The following is a 20,929-nucleotide window of genomic DNA, read 5'->3' on the forward strand; positions in this document are numbered from 1 at the left end:
TAATGTGTAAGTGGTTCCACATCCTCACCAAGGTGAAGTTGCTCATCTTTTTAATTTTAGCCATTCTCAAGGGTGATACCTTGTGGTTTTAATTAGTATTTCTCTGATGACTAATAAGGTTGAACATTTTTTCATGTATTTGTTGGCCATTTGCAGATCTTATAGGCATTTTCTGTATGATTTTTTGACCATTAAAAAAATTGAGTTGTGGAAGCCATTTGGAGGACTTTGAACAGAGGTAGACAGCAATAGCTCTTGTAAAGAAACAGGAAAGATATGATTAGGAGCAGGTCTGGGTGGTAAGATAAGTTCAGTTTTAAATTTGTGGACTATAGACTGATGCTGGTCAGTGAGATGTCTGTTATTAGACAAGGTATGTACAGAATAGGAGAGTATCTGTTAGAAACCTACAGAGATTTGCCAGTTGCACATCACCCAAATGTGTGTCTGTAGTTTACAGAAGTATCTGTTTGTGTCGGAATGTAAATTTAAAAAAACAGTTGGGTTGACAAGCACTATCAGCAGGGGAGCCAGTTGGAGCAGGACGATGAGTGTTTATGACCACGAGTGTGATTTAGACATTATGCAGTCAGTCATGTGTTGTTTCCTTTAACACAGTTAATATGTCTGTGATCATTAATGCTCATCGTAGTGGTTTTACTCTCTCCATGGACATGGAATGAGCTATAAAATGTCCTCAAGGAGGACATTTGAGGTGCAGGATAAGGAGTTGTATATACTAATCTTTGTCAGTATGAACTCATTAAAAATATTTGGAGATGCATTCCCAAATCCGTATTTCATAAAAACTGATTTTGCGGTAGCAGAAGCATGGATAGAGAACAAAACAAAAAGAAAAGGTTATGAGGCTAGTCAGTTCAGCGTTGTCTAAATGTGAGCTGTTGAGAAGCTGAATTCACTTTGTTGTTATGGTATTTTAGGCCTTAAAACAGTAATATTGTGTCCTTTCTTTTTATTTTTAAGTTGCTAATGATACTAAGTAAAATGAAGTTGTAATGTAACAATTATATAAGGCAAAAATTACACTATATTGTAAGTAGTAAAGTGTTCTCATTTAAAATTTTCGGTGGGCAAGTAACCCAAGGTAGTACCTTGTAAATCATAATATTTTCTATACCTTTTTTGCTGTGTTTAAATGGCTACTTAGTTTTCTAGCCATCCTTGGAAATGCTTACTATATTAAAAATCTTGAAAATGAATTCCTTATAGCACCTAAAGATAGCAACTGTGTTGAATGAAACAGTGTATTATAGGTTCAGTAAGTTAACATTTGAAAGTTTTCGTGAAACTTTGAATATATTTCAGAGATGTAACACTAGGTGTCGCTAACACATTGAGCTAAGACAAGTGCAGCTGTTTCCTTAAACATTTGCCCTAAAGCTTTTTAGTGCAGCTTTCTACACTAACCGCTTTAGAGAAAACATGCAAAGGCATATTTGAGGTAAATACCAATTAGTTTATTATTTATTAAAGTTGGGTGTCAATAGACATTGCCATGTCAAGATTGCTAGCCAGGAAACAATTTTTATGGGTTTCATTTGGGAGCAATATAAAATCATTCATTTGGGTAGCTGGCAAGCTGAAAAAGTTTGAATATGAACCCAAGTGAAAAAGCTGCCTTTGTTGAGAATTGGGCCTTATTTTGTTTGGTCCAGCTTCTTATTGGAATAGAAGCAATGGATGGTTTTTTAGTCATCTGCAGTGGAAGAGGATTTAAAAGCAGAAATGCAGATAATATTGAAATAACTTAAGGAATCCATCCACATTTGTGGAGGAAAACATTTTTTTCTAAAGTATTTTTCTTAAGTTGTCACTTTAGAGGAGTCTTGCATCTGAAGGTAAATCTTAACTTATGTTTTAATAGTGTTGTTTTGTGACTTCTGTCGATTTAATATAGACAATCTGCTTTAAGTGAGTTTGCAATTTATTATTATAAATTGGAATCTTTCCTGTTTGAAATATTTTTGATCTTTTTCTAAAGCAAATATTCTTTGGACACAGGATGACTTTTATGAATCAGTGGAAGGCAGTTGCTTTTAGTTATGAAATCTATTGAGTATAGTGAGTATAAAAAGTTCACAAATTTTAAGCACACGATTGAATTTATACAAATTTATATAACCATTTATACATCACTCAGCCCAAGATATAGAATGTTTCCAGCCACTCAGAAGAATTCCTCATGCCACTTCCCTGTCGATACTGTCCTCCTTGTACCTTTAAGTAAGCACTCTTGTGACTTCTGTCAGCAGAGATGATTGTTTCTATTCTTGAATATCATACAGAAAATGTGGTTGTACATGATACAGTGTGTATTCTTTTGTGTCTGGCTTCTTTTTCTCGACAGTATGGCTATGAAATTTTTTCATGTTGTTGTAACAGTAATTTGTTCTCACTTTTTCTCTGTAGTATTTTATCACGAATTCAACACATTTTAAAAAATCCATTAGCCCTGACTGGTGTGGCTCAGTGGATTTAGTGCCAGCCTGCGAACGGTAGGGTTGCCTGTTCGATTCTCAATCGGCACATGCCTGGGTTGTGCTCTGGGTCCCCAGCTGGGGGCATGAGAGAGGCAACCACACATGGATGCTTCTCTCCCTCTCTTCCCCTCTCTCTAAGAATAAATAAATAAAACCTTTTTAAAAACATTAAAAATCCATTATACAACTGATAGAAATTTTTTATTGTTTCCAGTTTTTGAGAATAATGAATAAAGCTATTGTGAATATTCTTGTATATTTCTTGGTGGACATATCCAGCCCTTTCTCTTGGATATAGACCTGGGAGTGGATTTGCTGTGTCATAGCAGTGTGGTGTGTGCTTAATTTTAGTATGTGTTGTCAAACAATTTTCCAAAGTGGTTTCAGTTTGCTCCACATTCTCAGTCTTTTGGTATTGTCAGTCTTAAATTTTAATCATTCTTTTGGGTATATGTTTGTATCTCATGGTGGGATTTTAATTTTGCAATACTTTCAGACTTCCTGAATATTTTATAACTAGACAAGGAACTCCTGTTACTCATTAGTTAGATTTATTAATTATGGAAATTTTGCCTCATTTGCTTTATCATTCACTCAGTTTGTTCACTTGTGCAGCTGTTTTTCTGAACCATTTACAAGTTGGAGAAATTATGTGTCCCTTTTCCATAAATAATTCAGTATATATTTTCTAAGAATAAGCATATTATACAACCATAACATTATCAAAACCAGGACATTTAAATTTGAAATAATACTACTGTGTAATCCACAGTCCATTTTCTGATTTCATCATTTGTCCTAATAGTTTCCTTAAAGGAATTCTTATATTTTTACTTACTTAATGTCTTTTGATGATTAAAATGATTAGGATATCATTTGTCCTAATAGTTTCCTTAAAGGAATTCTTATATTTTTACTTACTTAATGTCTCAGATTTTAAGTGTTTTATTCAATTGTTAATGCTTTGTGTATCCTTTTTACCTCAAGGCCATGAAGATATTCTCCTGTGTTTTTTGTTAGACAGTTGTTATTGCCATTAGGTTTATGATCCACTTGGAATGGTTCTTTTTTGTGTATGGTGTGAGATAGGAGTCATAACTTTTTAAATTAAATAATAACTAAAAAATGATACCTGATTCACCATCATTTTCTGAAATGACCATTTTCCCCACTTAACTGCAGCAACAACTTATATGCGCAGGTAGTATTTGCTGTCTGTTTTTGTTCTTTTTAATTTATTTTTGAATTGATTTTTAAAATATTTTGAAACAATTATAAATTCATGGGAAGTTGTAGAATATTATTTAGAGTCCTGTGTACCCTTTACCCCGTTTCCCCAAAGGTGGCATTTAGAGAAACCACAGTACAGTATCAAAACCAGGAAGTGGACATTTACATTGATTTGAAGAAAATTGTAGTTTGTTTTTTCTAGTTTTATTGATTTTTAACACCACAAATTAATTATAGTTTTTCCCATTTTGAGCTTTATCTATATGGACTCACAGAATATGAATCCAGCTAGGTTTTCATGTGCAGACACTATGATGAGTCTTGAAGCTGAGTCCTGTTTTTAAAAAAAATTGGTCACATATACATTAACAGTCTTCAGCTCCGGCCTGGGGGCATTGCAGCCAGCCAGAGTGTGCGCAGATCACGTGGTTCTTCTCTTGCTTATTACGCCTTTGCTTTCTCTCCTTCCTCTTACTGTGTATGTTTCTGGCTTTTAAAGGGTATCGGTCAGCTTGATGTGAACTATCAAGAAATGATAAATTACAAAATAATCATTTTAAAGGGTTAATACTATTTTAAATAGGAAATTATCAAAACCTGTGTTATATGGCACACAAGTATGCAAAAACATTGTAGGATAAGCAGCCTCCTTCTCTGTGTTTTCTGTGTACTTCATGCTCACAGCAACTCCCTTACTTGTGACAAGGGAAAAATGCCTTCGGACATTGCTACATGTCCTTTGATCGATGGCCTCCTCAGGTTGAGATCCACTGCTCTGGAGAAAATTCTGGAAGAAACTACTGAGATAGATATGTATAATTTGATAGGAAAAGGTGTTTTGTGTAATTAAGATTATCAGAGATTTACTGTGAATGTGTAGTAAGTGTTGCTTTTAAAAGGGACTGAAATATGTTTGTATTTATAAATATTAAAATTAAAGTGCTAAGTACTTTAAACTTGTTTTTTTTCAATATTTATTTGAGTTTATTGTCAGTGCTCAGTTGTTTCATTTTCCTGAGAAAAGTAAGTTAATAGGAAATACTGGTTTTTAGGAGACTTTTAAAAGAAATTGAGCTAGTATTTCTATTTCCTAATTAGTGCTCACATTCATTTTAATGTTTAAGGTTTGGACCAAGAACCAAGTGAATTAAATGAAGAATTTCTGATTTTCTGTTTTTTGATTCCCTGTGCTTGTGCATTCCAGTACTTTCTGGGAATCTTGACCTTACATGAGCAGATAGGAGAATTCTTTTAAACCCCCCTTGAATTGTGCTCATGTCTCTTTTTAAAAAAGATTTTTATTTATTTATTTTTAGAGAGAGGGGATGGGAAGGAGAAAAAGAGGGAGAGAAACATTAATGTGTGGTTGCCTCTTGTGCCCCCCCACCCCACTTGGGACCTGGTCTGCAACCCAGGCATGTGCCCTGACTGGGAATCGAACTTGTGACCCCGTGGTTCACAGGCCAGAACTCAGTCCACTGAGCCACACCAGTCAGGGTGTGATTATGTCTTAATGGTCTTTGTATCTCTGGTGCAACCCATGCTGGCAGGCAGTTAGTAAGATATATGTATATGCATATGTATGTTTATATATACATTACATATATGTGTATATGTACATATGTACAATCTTAATAAATTTAAGATTTCAACCTTTCATTGGATATTTTAATCTAAATGTGCTAGAGACTCAATTTAAGAAATATCCAACTAAGGTTCATAGTCTCTTGCTGTTTGCTGTCATTCTATCCCATGTGCAACCTATACCTCCCCTAAATCTCCATTTTCATTAATTAATAGCACCATAATTTTTCCATTCAGCAACACTGAAACTTTAGGGTCTATGTCAACTGTTAGGAGATACAAATGTAACTTAAGACCTTGAGGAGATTGCTTTCTGGCTGTGTAAAATGTCACTACTTAATTGCAGGCTTGTGTCAGTGCTTTTCAAATGGAAGTGATTTTGCCCCCAAGGAGACATTTGACTATGTTTGCAGACATTTTTTTTGTTGTCACAATCTGGAGTTGCTACTGGCGTCTACTGGGTAAAAGGCAGGGTTGCTGCTAAACATCCTGAAGTATATAGGCCAGCCTCCCGCAACAAAGACTTGTCCAGTCCAAAAGTCAATGGCGCTGAGGCTGGGAAACCGGGCCTATGAGACTGGCGGTCCGATGGGGTGTGAGGAGAGCACTGTAGGGCATTGAGGAGTGAGAGGCGTGATGGGATGCTTGGGGGAGTTTTGACACTTGTGCTGCCTAGTGAAGTTTCATAATATGAACCTAAATCATCAGAGTATACCATACATTATTTTAGCCACATTGTCTATTATCGTTTATTCTGTCAATTTTTGTGGTATTCCCATTTTATAGATGTAAAAAATGAAAGCTTATTTTTAACGAGCTCAGCTTCTTTGGTGGATGCCATTTTAAAAAATAGAGTTTATTTTTTAGGACAGTTCTAGATTCACAACAAAATTGAGTGGAGGGTACGGAGCATTTCTGTGTATCTCCTGCCTCCACAGACACACGGCCTCCCGACTGTCCACATTCCACATCACAGTGGTGCGTGTGATGTAACTGATGGAGCTGCACTGACCTGTGTCATTCGAAGTCCATGGTTTACTTTAGGGCTCACTGTTGGGGTTGTGTTTTCTGTGCATTTCAATGACTGTATAAAGACATGTATCCACCATTATAGTATCATAAAGAACAGAAAAAATTCTTTGTCCTCCTCACCCCAACCTCTTTGTACTGTCTGTGTAGTTTTGCCTTTCCAGCATGTCATGTATGTAGTTGAGATCATGCAGTGTAGCCATTTCAGATCGACTTCTTTCACTAGTAGTAGGCATTTAAGTTTTTTCCCATGTCTTTTCATGGCTTGAAAACTCATTTCTTTTCAGTGTTGAATAATATTTCAACATCTCACATGTCACAGCTGATTTATGATAGATATGTTTTTAGAAATTGTTATAGCATTTCATAAAATAGACAAATCTCAAGTCTGTAGTTTGATAATTCTTTGTGTGTATATGTATGTTTACATAAGTATGTATGCATAGGTGTACACATAGATAAATAATGAACATTTTTCTTACTCATTAAGTTCCCCAGTTAGTATTCCCCCTACCTCTATGTAAGCTAACCACTATTCTGACCACAGATTTGTTTGCTTGTATTGAACTTCATGTAAGTAGAGATGCACAGCTTGACTCTTTCGTGTGTCTTTTTTACTCACTGTATTTTTTACCTCTTTCTTTGTTGTCACATGTTGCAGTAGTTTGTGTTTTTTATTTTTGTTTCTATTATTGTGTTTTATTTTGCTTATTAAATATATCCCAGTTTATTAAGATATTCTTACGGTGAACATTTGTGTTTCTGGCTTTTGGCCTCAGTGAATATAATTATATGAACATAATAGTAGATATATGCACTATAGTTTTGAGTAAGTACCTAAGAGAAGAATCATTTGGTTGTAGGTCAGGCATATACTTAACTTTATTAGCAATAGCCTGGAGTTTTCCAAAGAGATTACCGCGTTTTACACTTCTGTCTGCATTTCCATAGAGTTCTAGTTGCTCTACTTCCTGCTGCAATTGGTTTTGTCATATTTTAATCATCTTGTCAACCTTACACGTTAGTATGAAATCTATTTTATAAAAGAAAAATCTTAGTTTTTCATTTAATGTGATCACTTTCTCCTTGGTTAGGTATCTGTTGCAAAACCATCTTCAGTCAGTGGATCATATCAGGATAGGTTTACAATCCCAATAAAATATGACAGACTCAGTCTTTTAAAAGTGGAAAAAGGCTGTAAGCCCAAATTGGTTTATCTGTAGCGCTGTTTTCTCTCTTTCTCTTTTCAACTGGTCACATTCGGCACAAAATAAAATAGCGAGTTGAAGGGAATCCAGTTTGTGTTTCTGAGTGATTATGAAGTGTTTATGACAGCTGCTAGGCTGACACTCTCCGTAATGGTGTTACATTGACTTCTGAACACCTTCCCGTCTGCCTCCAGGCCTGCGTGTCTGGGTCGCCTGAGTGGTTTCGCATTAACATCTACCCTGAGTAAGATCTTTTGACTACAGAAGTGTTACTTGCAAATGGAAGATACCATTAGGGCTGCTTCAAAGCTCGGAATGGTATTTGGACTGGTGGTGCTGAAGTAATGGCTGGTGTTTTGAAGTGTAATGTCTAAATCTGTGTTGCATAGCTGAAGGGCCCTGTGAGTTTAAACTGTTTTTCTTTGATCTTCCTTTCAAAAATCAGGCTGAAGGGGAAAGGTTAAAATCGACTTAAAATACTCCTCTCTCTGTGTGCAAAAATTTGGGAGTATGAAACTGTGATTACAAGTCCCATTTGTTATTTGTGTTCTGCCTGTTTAATATTGTTCTTGAAACTCACTTCCTTCTTGCCTCAAGTTTTGTATTTTGATTTTAGTGTCAAGACCAAAATACAGACTCGGTTGCTGTCTGCTTTATGTGGTTAGCAAATAACTGTTCTATAAGTCGTTAGTCCTCACAAGTATGTGTTTTAAGTGGGTTTTGTGGTTTGCCTTTCTTTCCTTCCCTGATGGCATACAGAATGGGTTATGGAGATACTGACACTTTGACTGGACCATTTGTGGTTAGGTAAGCAAAAATAAAACAAAAAACTTGTCCCCTTCTTCCTCCTAATTTTAGGAGCTTTCAAAAGAATTACTTTTTACTGTTAGGAATACTTTCCTCAAACTGTGCTATCTTAAGTTTTTGAAATTGTTGGAGCTGAGCTATAATATGGAAAATCACCCCCTGGCAGTAAGACTTGTGAGAGAAAAAAGGCCTGAGTTTAAAAGCTTTTTTGAATACAGTGTGTTAATAGGAAATTCTGATGCTTCTTTGGTCTGGTCATTTTTGGGGGATAGTTTTCTGTGTTTACTTATGTCTAAAATGAAAGTACATCATCGAATGGGCTCACAGGGTGACTTTAGAGAGAGACTGTCAGCTCTTCTTGGAGATTGCTTTGTAGTTACAATAGCCACTCATGTAGCTCAGTGAGGTCCTTTTGTCGATGAGCAACTAAATTAAATACCTTAGTATAAGATGATACCTCCCACCCCTTTCCCTACCTCTCTTTTTAGTTTTACCTTTTCTCCCTAATTAAAAAAATTTGTTCTTGTGACTTTTAAAGTAAGTAATGAGAAGAATCTTTTAAGGAAGTGATTAATTCACTTGAGTTATCTGTATGATCAGTACAGAAAACTGTTAAGTGTGAAACAATTAGCAAAGTGATAACTATGGTAAATACTTGTTTTTTAATTTTTTTTGTTCTTGTTTATTCTATTACAGTTGTCCCAATTTTTCTCCCTTTGCCCTCCTTTGCCCTGTCCACCCCCTACTCCCACAGTCAGCCCCCACACTGTTGTTCATGTCCATGGGTCATTCATACACGTTCTTTGACTAATCCCTTCCCTTTCTTTCCATCTTTGCTCCCCCCCAACCCTTTCCTCTGGCAGCTGTCAGTCTGTTCCCTGTTTCCATGTCTCTGGTTCTGTTTTGCTTGTTAGTTTATTTTGTTCATTAGATTCTTCTTATAAGTGAGATCATGTGGTATTAATCTTTTGCCAACCGGCTTATTTCAGTTAGCATAATATTCTTCAGTTCCATCCAAGCTGTTGCAAAAGGTAGGAGTTCCTTCTTTTTTTCTTTTTGCTGCATAGTGTTCCATTGTGTAAGTGTGCCATGGTTTTTTAATCCATTCATCTGCTGATGGGCACTTAGGCTGTTTCTAGCACTTGGCTATGTTTTAATAGGCTAAGTGACGATGTTTTGTTGCTTTAGAAACTGAGTTCTTCAGTATAAGAACTCATTGTCTATTTATTTCCCCCGTTTCTCTATATTTTTACCTTTCATCCCTATTTTAGGGAGCAGTGGATATTAGGGAATGTTAAAATTTGTATATAGGGTGGGCAAAAAGTGGGTTTACAGCCCTGGCTAGTGTGGTTCAGTGGATTGAGCTCCAACCTGCAAACCGAAGGATCTCTGGTTCAATTCCCAATCAGGGCACATGCCTAGGGATGTAGACCCAGTCCCCGGTAGGGGAACCACACAGTGATGTTTCTCTGTCTTTCCTTCCCCCTCCCGTCCCCTCTCTCTAAAAATAAATAAATAAAACCTTTTTTTAAAAAAAGGTATGTTTACAGTTGTTTGTGAAGAAAATACGTTAATAATAATAATAATTAAAGAATAAACTATTTTGCATACTCACAATTGTAAACCTATTTTTGCCCCACCTGTATATATTCTTTATTTTAACAGTTTTAGTTTTACATAAAAATTGAATGGAAGTACAGAGAATTTCTGTGTACCTTCTCTTCCTCCATTTTGTCCTATTAACGTCTTACACTAGTGAGGTACATTTGTAAAGTTGAATCAGTATTGACACATTATTAATAACTAAAGTCTATAGTCCACATTTTTCTCCTTAGTGAAACATTTTATTTGCTGCTACTTTTAAACTTTAAAACTACTAAACTATGATCTTTTTAAGGAACTTCGTTTTGGTTGTGTTTGTATGGAGGGTTATTAATACATGTGAAATAATTAGAAAAGATTGGTAACATTACATTTATATATATTTGCAATTTTTGTTTTTTTAAAGATTTTATTTATTATTTTTTAGATAGCGGGGAAGGGAGGGAGAAAGACAGGGAGAGAAGCATCAATGTGTGGTTGCCTCTCTCGTGCCCCCTACTGGGGACCTGGCCTACAACCCAGCCACGTGCCCTGATTGGGAATGGAACCAGAGACACTTTGGTTCGCAGGTTGGAGTTCAATTCACTGAGCCACAGCAGCCAGGGCTAGGCTAAATTTGTTAATTTAAATGGGCTGTTGCTATATTACTGTTGGTAGGAAAACCTGTTGCAGGTAGAAACATTATATAAACACATAAAGGTTTAAAGGAGTGTGAGGTGTTTGTCAAAGAGGATGGAAGACTGCCTTGGTACTGAGCAGGAGAGGGAAGAGCAGTGTGATAAAATCTGTGCAGACGACTTGCTGCTTAGCATCTCCGGAGCAGTTCTTTCCTCAAGCCAGAAAGCACAGAAGTAAAATATCAGTGGGTTCGAGAATGAGTTGTGCCAGAGTGCGTTTTATGATATGGTATTATAACAAATTTCCAGGTCTTAAGTATTAATGTGCTTTAAGAACAGTGGGGCAATGGCAAATTATACTTAATACCATTAAGACTGAATAATGAGCCAATATAGACTCAGTCATTTATTTATCAGTTCGTTTATTCAGCAGGCATCTTTTTGATTTAACTGTCTTTTGAGTGCCAACTATGTGTTATGTATTTTAAATACATGGTTTAACATAGTTGCCTTGTTAGATCGATATGTCATCACCCTTACTTTAAAAGCTAAACTCAGATTTAGCAAATCGGTATCGTTAATAAACACAAGTCTAATTCATAAACTGTTAGAATTGTCGATGTTGTTGCTGTGTGGTATTTGTAACTGATGATCTGGCATGCAGTACATATTTGGCATTGTTGCCATAAGCCATTGTTTTGGTGAAAAAATAAGACTTCCAGGGCCCCACCAGTGGACTGCACTGACCCCCTTAGTCATCCTAGGTGGAACTAGCACCATTACTTGTCCAGAGAACTTTGTGTAAACATATTTTTGACTGAAAGTCAGGATGTGCTTGGGATGCGCGTGAAGAATTCTTTCTCTATTTTCTTTCATGTCTGGTGGCTTACTCTTTTAATTCATATTTTCAGCCTAAAAGTGATTTGCGACATATGATGTAGCCATTTTGAAAAGTACGTAAAAAAAATCAGTACCTTTTTAAAATTTTATTTTATTTTATTTTTATTTTAAAGATTAAAGCTTGTTAAAGTGTCTGTCAGGAAACAGTCCTGGCTGGTGTGGCTCAGTGGTTGAGTGTTGGCCTGTGAACCAAAGGGTAACTGGTTTGATTCTCAGTCAGGACACATGCCTGGGTTGGGGGGCCAGGTCCCCAGTAGGGGGCTCGAGAGAGGCAACCACACATTGATGTTTCTCTCCCTCTGTTTCTCCCTCTCTTTCCCTCTCTCTCTAAAAATAAATAAATAAATCTTAAAAAAAAGAAATAGAACTATTGGTCATTATGCTTTGTGTTTGAACTACTTGAGTTGTAGGGGAAACAGTGATTTTTGTATGCTTCTTCTTTTTAGCAGAGACTGGTTTTCTTTGAATGGTCATATGAATTTTTACAAATCAATATTTTTCACTTCAAGGGATATTATTTTGGTATAAGCCAACCATTTATACATTAGTTGGGTGGAAAGATTGCTTATGGTAGGATTTAGAATTAAAATTTGAATTCAATTAGGTACAAAACTGGTTTATTTTTCCAGAACTACTGAAATGAGTTCTTGAATCTCATTCATATTCTGTACTGTTTATCTTATATATATACTTCTGGAAACCAAGGGTCCTTTAGGACAAATGTCTCACATCATTTGCCCTAATGGAGGGTTACTATAATAGACTATGTATATATTTACTTTGAGGCAGCATTGCTTTTTCCAGAGACTGATTTATACAGTTTGTTCACTATGCCTAATGAATTTAAATCTATAATTTTTAAAAATCAGGTAACTGTATTGGGCAGGAGACTTTAACAGTCATTCATGAAATAGTATTACTAAATTCCAATGAGTATATAAAAGCAAAGTTCTTAGTCATGAAGAAAATGTAAAAACCACAGTGTGAATGTTACTGAATACCCATCATGGCTGACACTAACTGTTGGAGAGGATGTGGAGCAAGTAGAACTTAAAAAAAAGAGAGATTTTATTTACTTATTTATTTATAGAGAGAGAGGAAGGGAGGGAGAAAGAGAGGGAGAGAAACATCAGTGTGTGGTTGCATTTCATGAGCCCCCCACTGGGGACCTGCCCCCAACCCAGGCATGTGCCCTGACTGGGAATCAAACTGGAGACCCTTTGGTTTGCAGGCCAGTGTGCAGTCCACTGAGCCACACTAGCCACAGCAAGAACTCTTAACAATGCTGGTGGAAGTGTAAACTGGTAAATAGAAAGTTATTTTATTAAAATTTATAGATCTCATTAAAATCTATAAAATATACAAATATTTCTAATATAGAAGTAATACCCAAAAATATATACCCAAAAGAAATATGTCCACCAAGTGATATGTACAAGAATATTTATAGCAGTATTCTTTATGAAATTATTTTAAAAATGGTAAGATATCCCTGGCTGGTGTGGCTCAATGGATTGAGTCCCAGCCTGTGATCTGAAGGGTTGCAGATTCGATTCCCAGTCAGGGCACATGGCTGAGTTGAGGGCCAGGTCTCCATTGGAGTTGTGTGAGGGGCAACTGATTGATGTGTCTCTGACACATTGATGTTTCTCTCCCCCTCTCTAAAAGTAAATAAGTAAAATCTTAAAAAGAAAATGGTAAGATCATGACAATCACAAGTATGAAAAGGATGTATCATAAATTTTATTTCATTGATTAATTAATGAGATATTTGGCAAGTTGTTACAGCTGATTCGAAAGATAATCTGTGCCCTGGCTGGTGTGGCTCAGTGGATTTGAGTGCCGGACTGTGAATCAAAGGGTCGTGGGTTCAATTCCCAGTCAAGGCACATACCTGGGTTGCAGGCCTGGTCCCCAGAAGGGGGCATGTGAGAGGTAACCACACATTGATGTTTCTCTCCCTCTGTTTCTCATTCCCTTCCCCTCTCTCTAAAAATAAATAAATAAAATCTTTTTTAAAAAAGGATAACCTGAAATACAGATATTGGCACACAGTTCTTACTGTAGTATATCGTTATATTTTCTCTATTTTATTATTGTTGTTATTCTCTTACTGTGCCTAATTTATATATTAAATTTACAATAGGTATGTATTATGGGAAAAAACATAGTATATATACTGTATTCAGTACTATCCATGGTTTCAGGCTTCTGTGGGGGGGTCTTGGAATTGTAGCTCCACAGTCAAGGGGGGATTACTGTATACAATATGTGTTTTCATTTAAATAAACGTAAGCAAGTAAAACTTATATAAAGTATTACAAGTTTAGGATAGTGGTTAAAATTATTCTTGAGATGGCTTTGTGACTAGGAAGGGGCATAGAGGGACCTTCTGAGTATTCATAATGTTCTGTTTGTTGTTGTCTGTGAGGATAGCAGAGGTGTATCAACATTGAAAATTTATTAATTTGTACATATACATATGATTTATGTGTTACTTCTATTATACCTGTTATGATGATGTTTGCTAAAAAGAATCAATTGCAGACCACAATTCTCTTTTTGACCAGTGCCTAACTGGTAGTTGGCAGGGGGTGCGGGGAGAGGGGTGGTGGTGGGGGGTGCAGGGGTGGGGGTGGGGAACAAAAGCCCTGGCCAGATAGCTCAGTTGGTTAGAGTGTTGTCTCTATGTGCCAAGGTTGTGGGTTTGATCTCTGGTCAGGGCACATGCTAGAAGGAACCAGTGAATGCATGAATGAGTGGAACAGCAAATTGATGTTTCTCTCCTGCCTTCCTCTCTTTCTCTAAAAATCAATTAGAAAAAACAAACTGAGACCTTATTAAAAATAAATAAGTAAATAAAAGGGTAGCTTGAGCTGTAATTAAGTACCCTTGTCCTCATTCTGCGCCATTGTAAGGCATTATCATTATTGTCCTTGGTTTTTGATTAAATTTTCCATTTTGTAGTCAGATGTGTCTGAAAAGTCAGGGGGGCTTCAGAGACAAGTTTGGTTCTGAGGGCTAGATGACCTTCATTTGCTTTTAGAATTCTCAAAAAGTACTTACAAAGCTCTCCCACAACTTTTATAGCTTTTTCTCTGTGTGTATTATTGTCTCGGCTGTTACAATTTCCTTTTGCCTTAGATTGAGTTGTGAGATTCTAAACTTGTACTTTCCCCCCAACTTTTTTGGTTTGGTATGTAATTTGCATATTTTCACCATGCGAAAGCTATTTTCTATGGTTGGAAAAGATTTTTTTCCTACAGTGTGAACAAATCATTCTTTGTTCTCCTTATTGTGCCTCCAAACTGGTACGTCCGGTTTATGCTCCAAACAACAAAAGTCTGTCATCAGAAATTAAAATGCCAGTAAGAACAAAGGCAGAGACCCAGGAGGAGCTATCGGAGAAGTTTCCTCCTCTCCCCGAGTAACCGCAGTTGCCAGGAAGGTGGAACATTGGTACACTCCTTCCTTCTAGTTCTACCCTTGGATTTATTATCATTGTTGGTTTAAAAGTGAATTTACAGCTCCTGGTAATTCTATTCAGGATCTATAAAATCCTCATCTCTGAGATTCTTTGCCATTTTCAATGCGCTCTTTTTAAGAAACCTAAAAATCACTTTGAAAGCCTTTAGAAATGTAATCAGCCTTGACACTCATTTATTTGAGAGCAAAATTGCCAGTGAACACAATGTAGAGAATACTAGAGGCAATTGAAAATGGCAGCTAAAGCAGGACATGTCCATCCTCTCTGTGTCCTTTCTAAAATGTGCACATCTCATCTGTATACACTTCAGTAGCACTGTCTGTTTGGAAATAGTCGTCCAGTATAGAATTTGCACATAGAGAGTTCTCGCCTCCGGGAAGTTTGACATTTGTGGCTCACTTAGGATACTTTACACTTATGCTTGTAGCAATCTCGGTTTTAACATATTCACAAATATCTACCAGTAGTGACAGAATATTTCTTCCCCTCTTCCTTCCCTTATGTTATAATTAAACAAAACTTCTAGGAACTTAACTTACAAGCAGTGAAGGATAGGTAATGAATGTGAGGGTGCATTTTATAATCAGTCCTAATGCTTTTTTTCTACCTGTTGGTGGACATTTAAAAAGGGATTTAGAGTAGAAGCTGGCATTTAGGTTTGTTTTGAAAGCCATTGGTCTGAAAAGCATTGTGTGTTCAGATTTCAAAATGTTTTTGTGTATCACAGTGAGCTCTCGTGTATTAATCCAGTGATAACAAACATGTATTGTATTGTGAGCGTGCCAAGGCAGGTTTGTTTTATTCTTTATTTTTTTACTGTAATTTAGTACAGGAGCTCAGTTAAATATGATTAATTTTTTTTAAATTTTAGGATTTTATTTGATAGGACTAAAAATTAAGTGCTAGACCTGTGGCATATGGAGATAGTAGTATAGAGTAGATTTTGTGTTAGAATACTATGATTTGTTATAGGTATAAACCTTATTTGTGATAGTGAGAAGTGTTTTTCATTATCCTAATTATAAATTCAATGCAAGTTCTATTTTCTGTTTTTTTTTCTGTTTTTATTGTATTTTTCCCACTACCATTTAGTCCCCTTCTACCCCTCTACCCCAACAAGTTCTATTTTTTATTTCCTTGTTAATAGAAATAGTATGTGTGTTGCAGAAGAATATCCATTGCCTAAGAGACAATTTATTTTCATAAAGTAAATGACTTGGCAGCTTTGGTGGGGAGAGCCAGTAATACATCTGTAGTGTAATTGATTACATTAGTGATATACCTTTCAGTAAAAGTGTGTTTAAAATAAAAGATTTTAGATTTGGTGATTTTTAGATTTCAGAGACTGTGTGATTACTACTTTGGGTGGGAGATTGAACAAAGTGACTTTTAAATAAAGGGTTTTTTTCAGTTTAAAATTTTATTTGATGATAATAACAAATGTAGACTTAAAAGCTGCAGTATCTAATGGCCCTGGTTTTCATTTACAAAATTAATGTTCACAAAGGAATTTGTAGAGAGGAAAATCTTAGTTTGCTAGCTGGGTTTATAACCTCCGTGTGTCTGATTGGTGGTAGGTGGCGCTGTTGCACAGTTAGTTGGAAGAGCTGAGCGAACGTCTGTCCTCCGCGTCCCAGGTGCTATTACACGGATTTGCCACTGCGGCCAATAAATAGGTTGTAATGACTTTTATAAGGAAAATGAATATGATGGCTCTTTAGGCATTACCATAATTTAACATTTATAAGAAACAAAAATATTATAGGTTACAGCACTTAAATTCTGATAGAAGAGAAGATGAAGATCTAAAAAAGTAGTTAATATAAAAGGCAGTTCTACAGACATATTTTAATATTGGAAGATTTATAAGCCTTTTATTGAATAATGTATACATTGTTGATATTTTAAACTGCTCGTCTGGCAGGCCTGTTTTGAAAAAGATACCATCAGCATGTTTCCTCTATTGAATGTTTATCATTATTATGTTTGTTATAGGTTCTAGGATATTTAGAACATCGTATAATGTTTCCCTTTTTCCCTATCGGATATGACGTATTCCATTGAACACTTGACAACTGTGAAAGTGTATTGGGAACTACATTACCACTTAAAGTAGTCTGGAAAGCTTTCTTAACTCAAATTTAATCTGTTCCAATTAGCAGTAAACTTTCTCTTGAACCACTGATTTTGAAAAAGTTGTTTTTGCGTGCTTGGCACATGTATTAGCCTGCCCCCTTTGCCTTTGGATTAGTGGGTTATACTGCTCTTTATACGTGAGGCGTAAATCTCATAGGACTCAAAATGAATGGGCATTCAGACAGTGTTATTTGTATAGTGAAAATGAGGATGTTTAATGATGCTTACATGCCCCTTTTATTCATTGAATTTGGAAATTAAAAGTATGTTTGATATCTTTCAGCACCTTTACCTTCTCAGTGGGGGCAGTGGGGAGGTGCTGGTCAAATGGAGCAAAGTTGGAGTCCTGTAGTGTGGATAAGTGCAAAGATCAAGTGTTCCCACGTGAAGACTGTAGGGAATTATACTGCATGGGGTACTGGACATGTGATGAGCAACAGGGGTCAGGTCGTCTCCTCACGTGATGCAGACAACTCTGAGGAGAGACTGCAGTCATCATTTTACTGGGTATATGCGTATCAAATCATCCTGTTGTATACCTTGAATGTATATATTTTTATTAAAAATGTGTTTAAGAAAGAAGAAAGAACATAAAAAAGTTTATAGAGGTTAAATGATTTACTCAAGGTGGTTAATAGCTAGTCAGTTGCAGAACCATAACTGGTAACTGGGTCATTGACATTTCACTTCAGTGTTGTTTGCAATATATTTTACCTTTTCTTTTACAACATATTTGTGAAAGTCAGTACAGCATTTAAGATCTTCTTTTAAAAATAACTAAGAATATTTTTAGGTTTTATTTATTTTTAGAGAGAGGGGAGGAAGGGAGAAAAAGAGGGAGAGAAACATAGACATATGAGAGAAACATGGACCTGTTGCCTCCTGCGTGCCCCTCCCTGGGGGCCTGGCCGAAAACCCAGGCATGTGCCGTGACTGGGAATTGAACCAGCAACCCTTCAGTTCACAGGCCAACGCTCAATCCACTGAGCCACACCAGCCAGGGCAAAAGATATTTAAGAATATTTATCTTTTACTTACATGGAAAACTGGATACTAATTTAAAAGAAAACATAGGTGCTTTGCTTTAAAATGGAAGGCAGGAACTGAACTGACTTAGTCGTTTATTAAAGATAAAAATTATGGACTTCAGGGCAGACCATTTATTCTTCTATTCATATCAAGTGCATTTTCTTATAATTTTTAAAGATAACTTAGGATATGAATATATTTAATGTGTATCATCAACCATAAATGTATATGGGTGTATGTCTGTGAATTACATTTCAGATAACAATAAATTATGATAACACTTAAGAATCTTGTTTTCATATGATTGTGTACTGACCTGTGTTTTCATTTACTGCAATCTTTTTTCTGTTTTCCATGCAGATCAGTGGGGAAGCTCAGGAGCTCTTTTCCGTTCGACATGGCCCAATTCGGGCGGCCAGAATCTTGCCTGCTCCACAGTTTGGTGAGTGTATCCTTTTAGAAGAAACAAATCATTGAGAAAGTCTCTCTTTTATTGGTCTTGGACTACAGACGACAGCAAGAATGATAACTAAAGTCTGTTTTCCTCTAAGTGTCTATACCTTTTCTCCTCCTCCCCCCAAGATAAACTCTTAGTCTTGTCAGTTGAGATGGAAGTAGGTAATCTTAACCAATTCAATATGGCCATTCACTTTCTGCTGTGGTTTTGATTTATCATCTTCTTCTTTGATCTTGGTTTAGCCTCTGACTTGGCTGGCTCTTTCTGGAAGCCCGCTTCTCTCCTGGTTTTAATGGCATCACTGTTCCCAGACCCCTTCCTTGCTTACTGCTGCTTTTGTTAAGTTTCTGGTTTACCTTTCTTCTCTGGGTATTCCCCAGGTCTCTGTTGTTCTTGTGTCTCTGCTCTTCTTCTCTGTTATACTTACTGCCTTGGAGAGCTTGGTTTTCCGTCATTATCTTCATTATAGATGAGCGTGCTGTTTGCATTTCCAGCTACGTCAGAAGAATATTTTCTGGCTTTTGACCTTGGATCTCTGCCTTAATAATGAATGTTTTTTGAATTTTGTATTTAAAGATCATGTTTTATTTTTATTATTTTTAAAATCAAGTACATTTTTAAAATTAAATCTGCTGTTTGGATGCCTAATGATCTGAGCTTTCTAAAGGTTCTATTTTCTCATTAACTTGTCTGTGTTCACTCCATGTTTTCACATGTGTACTAAAAACAATCTTATTATTAATATTATTTGCATACTTCAAAATACTTTTTAAAAGAGGATATTAAAGTACTTTAATTCTATTATGTTTTTAAAGTTTAGCCAGAAGTTGGGAAATCTTCCTCATAATACTTCTTTAAGCAGTTCTCATTAATTCCCTAAATTGTTGAGAATGATGTTTATTAAAACTACCATGTGCATTATTGTATGCGTAAGTAATGTTAAAGATTAATGTAGTGATTAAATCTGCTTAACTGTAACAGCAATGGTGGAGGTGGTAAGGTAACAGCATCCTGAAATCATGTGGAGATTTTTCTCCTTGTTGTTGAACTATGTGAAATATACAGATACCAGCTCTGTTTTCTCTCTCCTTTGCACTCTCTCCCCTTGCTCCACTGTCTGTTGCATTTGTATTTTGGTGAAATCTTTTGACAGAGAAGAGTGCAGAACATTATTTTCTGGAAAGTTTTTTGTATAGTCAGCTTTGTGGATGGTTAAAATCAAGAAGAACTTTATTGCTTAAGGATTGTTCTACGTCTTTGTTTCTTTTGTATGTAATTGACGGAGGCAGATTTTTGTTGCATTTCATTTATGAACCTCTTGTTTACATCGATTATTAATGCTCAACTTTTCTCAGCAAAGCTATAGAAGTTAATATTGCTAGTAGAATTTAGTATGTTTAATTTACTTTGTCTAATTAAAAAAATGATTCTTCTGTCCAGGCTGGTGTGTTTCGGTTGATTAGCATGTCGTCCTGTGCACCGAAAGGGGGCAGGTTCGATTCCTCGTCAGGGCACGTACCTAGGTTGTGGGCTCTATCATCCCTGGTGAGAGCATGTACAGGGGCCAACCAATTGTTTCTCTCCCTCTGTTTCTTCCTCCCCCCCAAAGCAATTAAAAATATACTCGGGTAAGGATAAAAAATTCCTCCATTGACAATAATATGCTTACTTTAAAGAATATTAGGTTTTAAAATATAATTTCACATATCTAAATGTTCAGTTTTGACTTGCACAATATCGCCTTTATTGTGTTTGGTTAATTTGTTTAGATTTATTTTCATCAAAGTTATATATGCACCTGAATATGTAAAATGGAAAAAGAGTACCCCATCCCTCCCTTTTGCCCATATTGCTTTATGTGCTTATGTTGCTGGAATAAGTCCTTAAGAAGTTTCCTGAAAAGGGATGTGTGGTAGACCTTGTTTGTCTAAAGATGTCTTTATTCTTTTGTATTCTTTTCTTTCTTCTTTTTTAAAATAAATGATTGCCTCTTGCACACTGTTAACCAGATACCTGGTGTGCAACCGAGGCATGGGCCCTGACCAGGAGGCGAACCAGCAACCCTTCATTTCCCAGGCTGGCATTCAATCCACAGAGCCACACCAGCCAGGCCTCTTCCATATTCTTGAATGATTATTTGGCTGGGTAATAGTACTTGTTTGTAAATAATAATAATTCAGAATTTTGAAGGCACTGGTTTCGTGTTATGGTTGAAGGGTCTGAAGCCATTTTGATACCTTTTTCTTTGTATATGGCTTGTTTTCCTCTTTTGTCTACAGTAGAATGTTGGCTTTGTTCCCAGTATTCTGAAACTTTGCAGTTTTGTTTCCTGAGTCATACAT

At 36.2% G+C, this 20,929-nt stretch overlaps 1 protein-coding gene across 6 annotated transcripts in view; it reads left to right on the forward strand.

Annotated features, from left to right (window-relative positions):
- BCAS3 (BCAS3 microtubule associated cell migration factor) overlaps window positions 1–20,929 on the forward strand; it is a 494,341-nt gene that overhangs the window by 28,529 nt on the left and 444,883 nt on the right. For all 6 annotated transcript variants that reach the window (XM_037069813.1, XM_037069810.1, XM_037069814.1 and 3 more), the window contains exon 6: window positions 18,491–18,572. In XM_037069813.1, coding sequence (XP_036925708.1) covers window positions 18,491–18,572 — 82 coding nt within the window. The remainder of the gene's footprint in view (window positions 1–18,490; window positions 18,573–20,929) is intronic.

This window comes from Sturnira hondurensis, unplaced genomic scaffold, assembly GCF_014824575.4.
Source record: "Sturnira hondurensis isolate 20B ecotype Veracruz unplaced genomic scaffold, ASM1482457v3 Scaffold0018728, whole genome shotgun sequence".
NCBI classification, from domain to species: Eukaryota; Metazoa; Chordata; class Mammalia; order Chiroptera; family Phyllostomidae; genus Sturnira; species Sturnira hondurensis.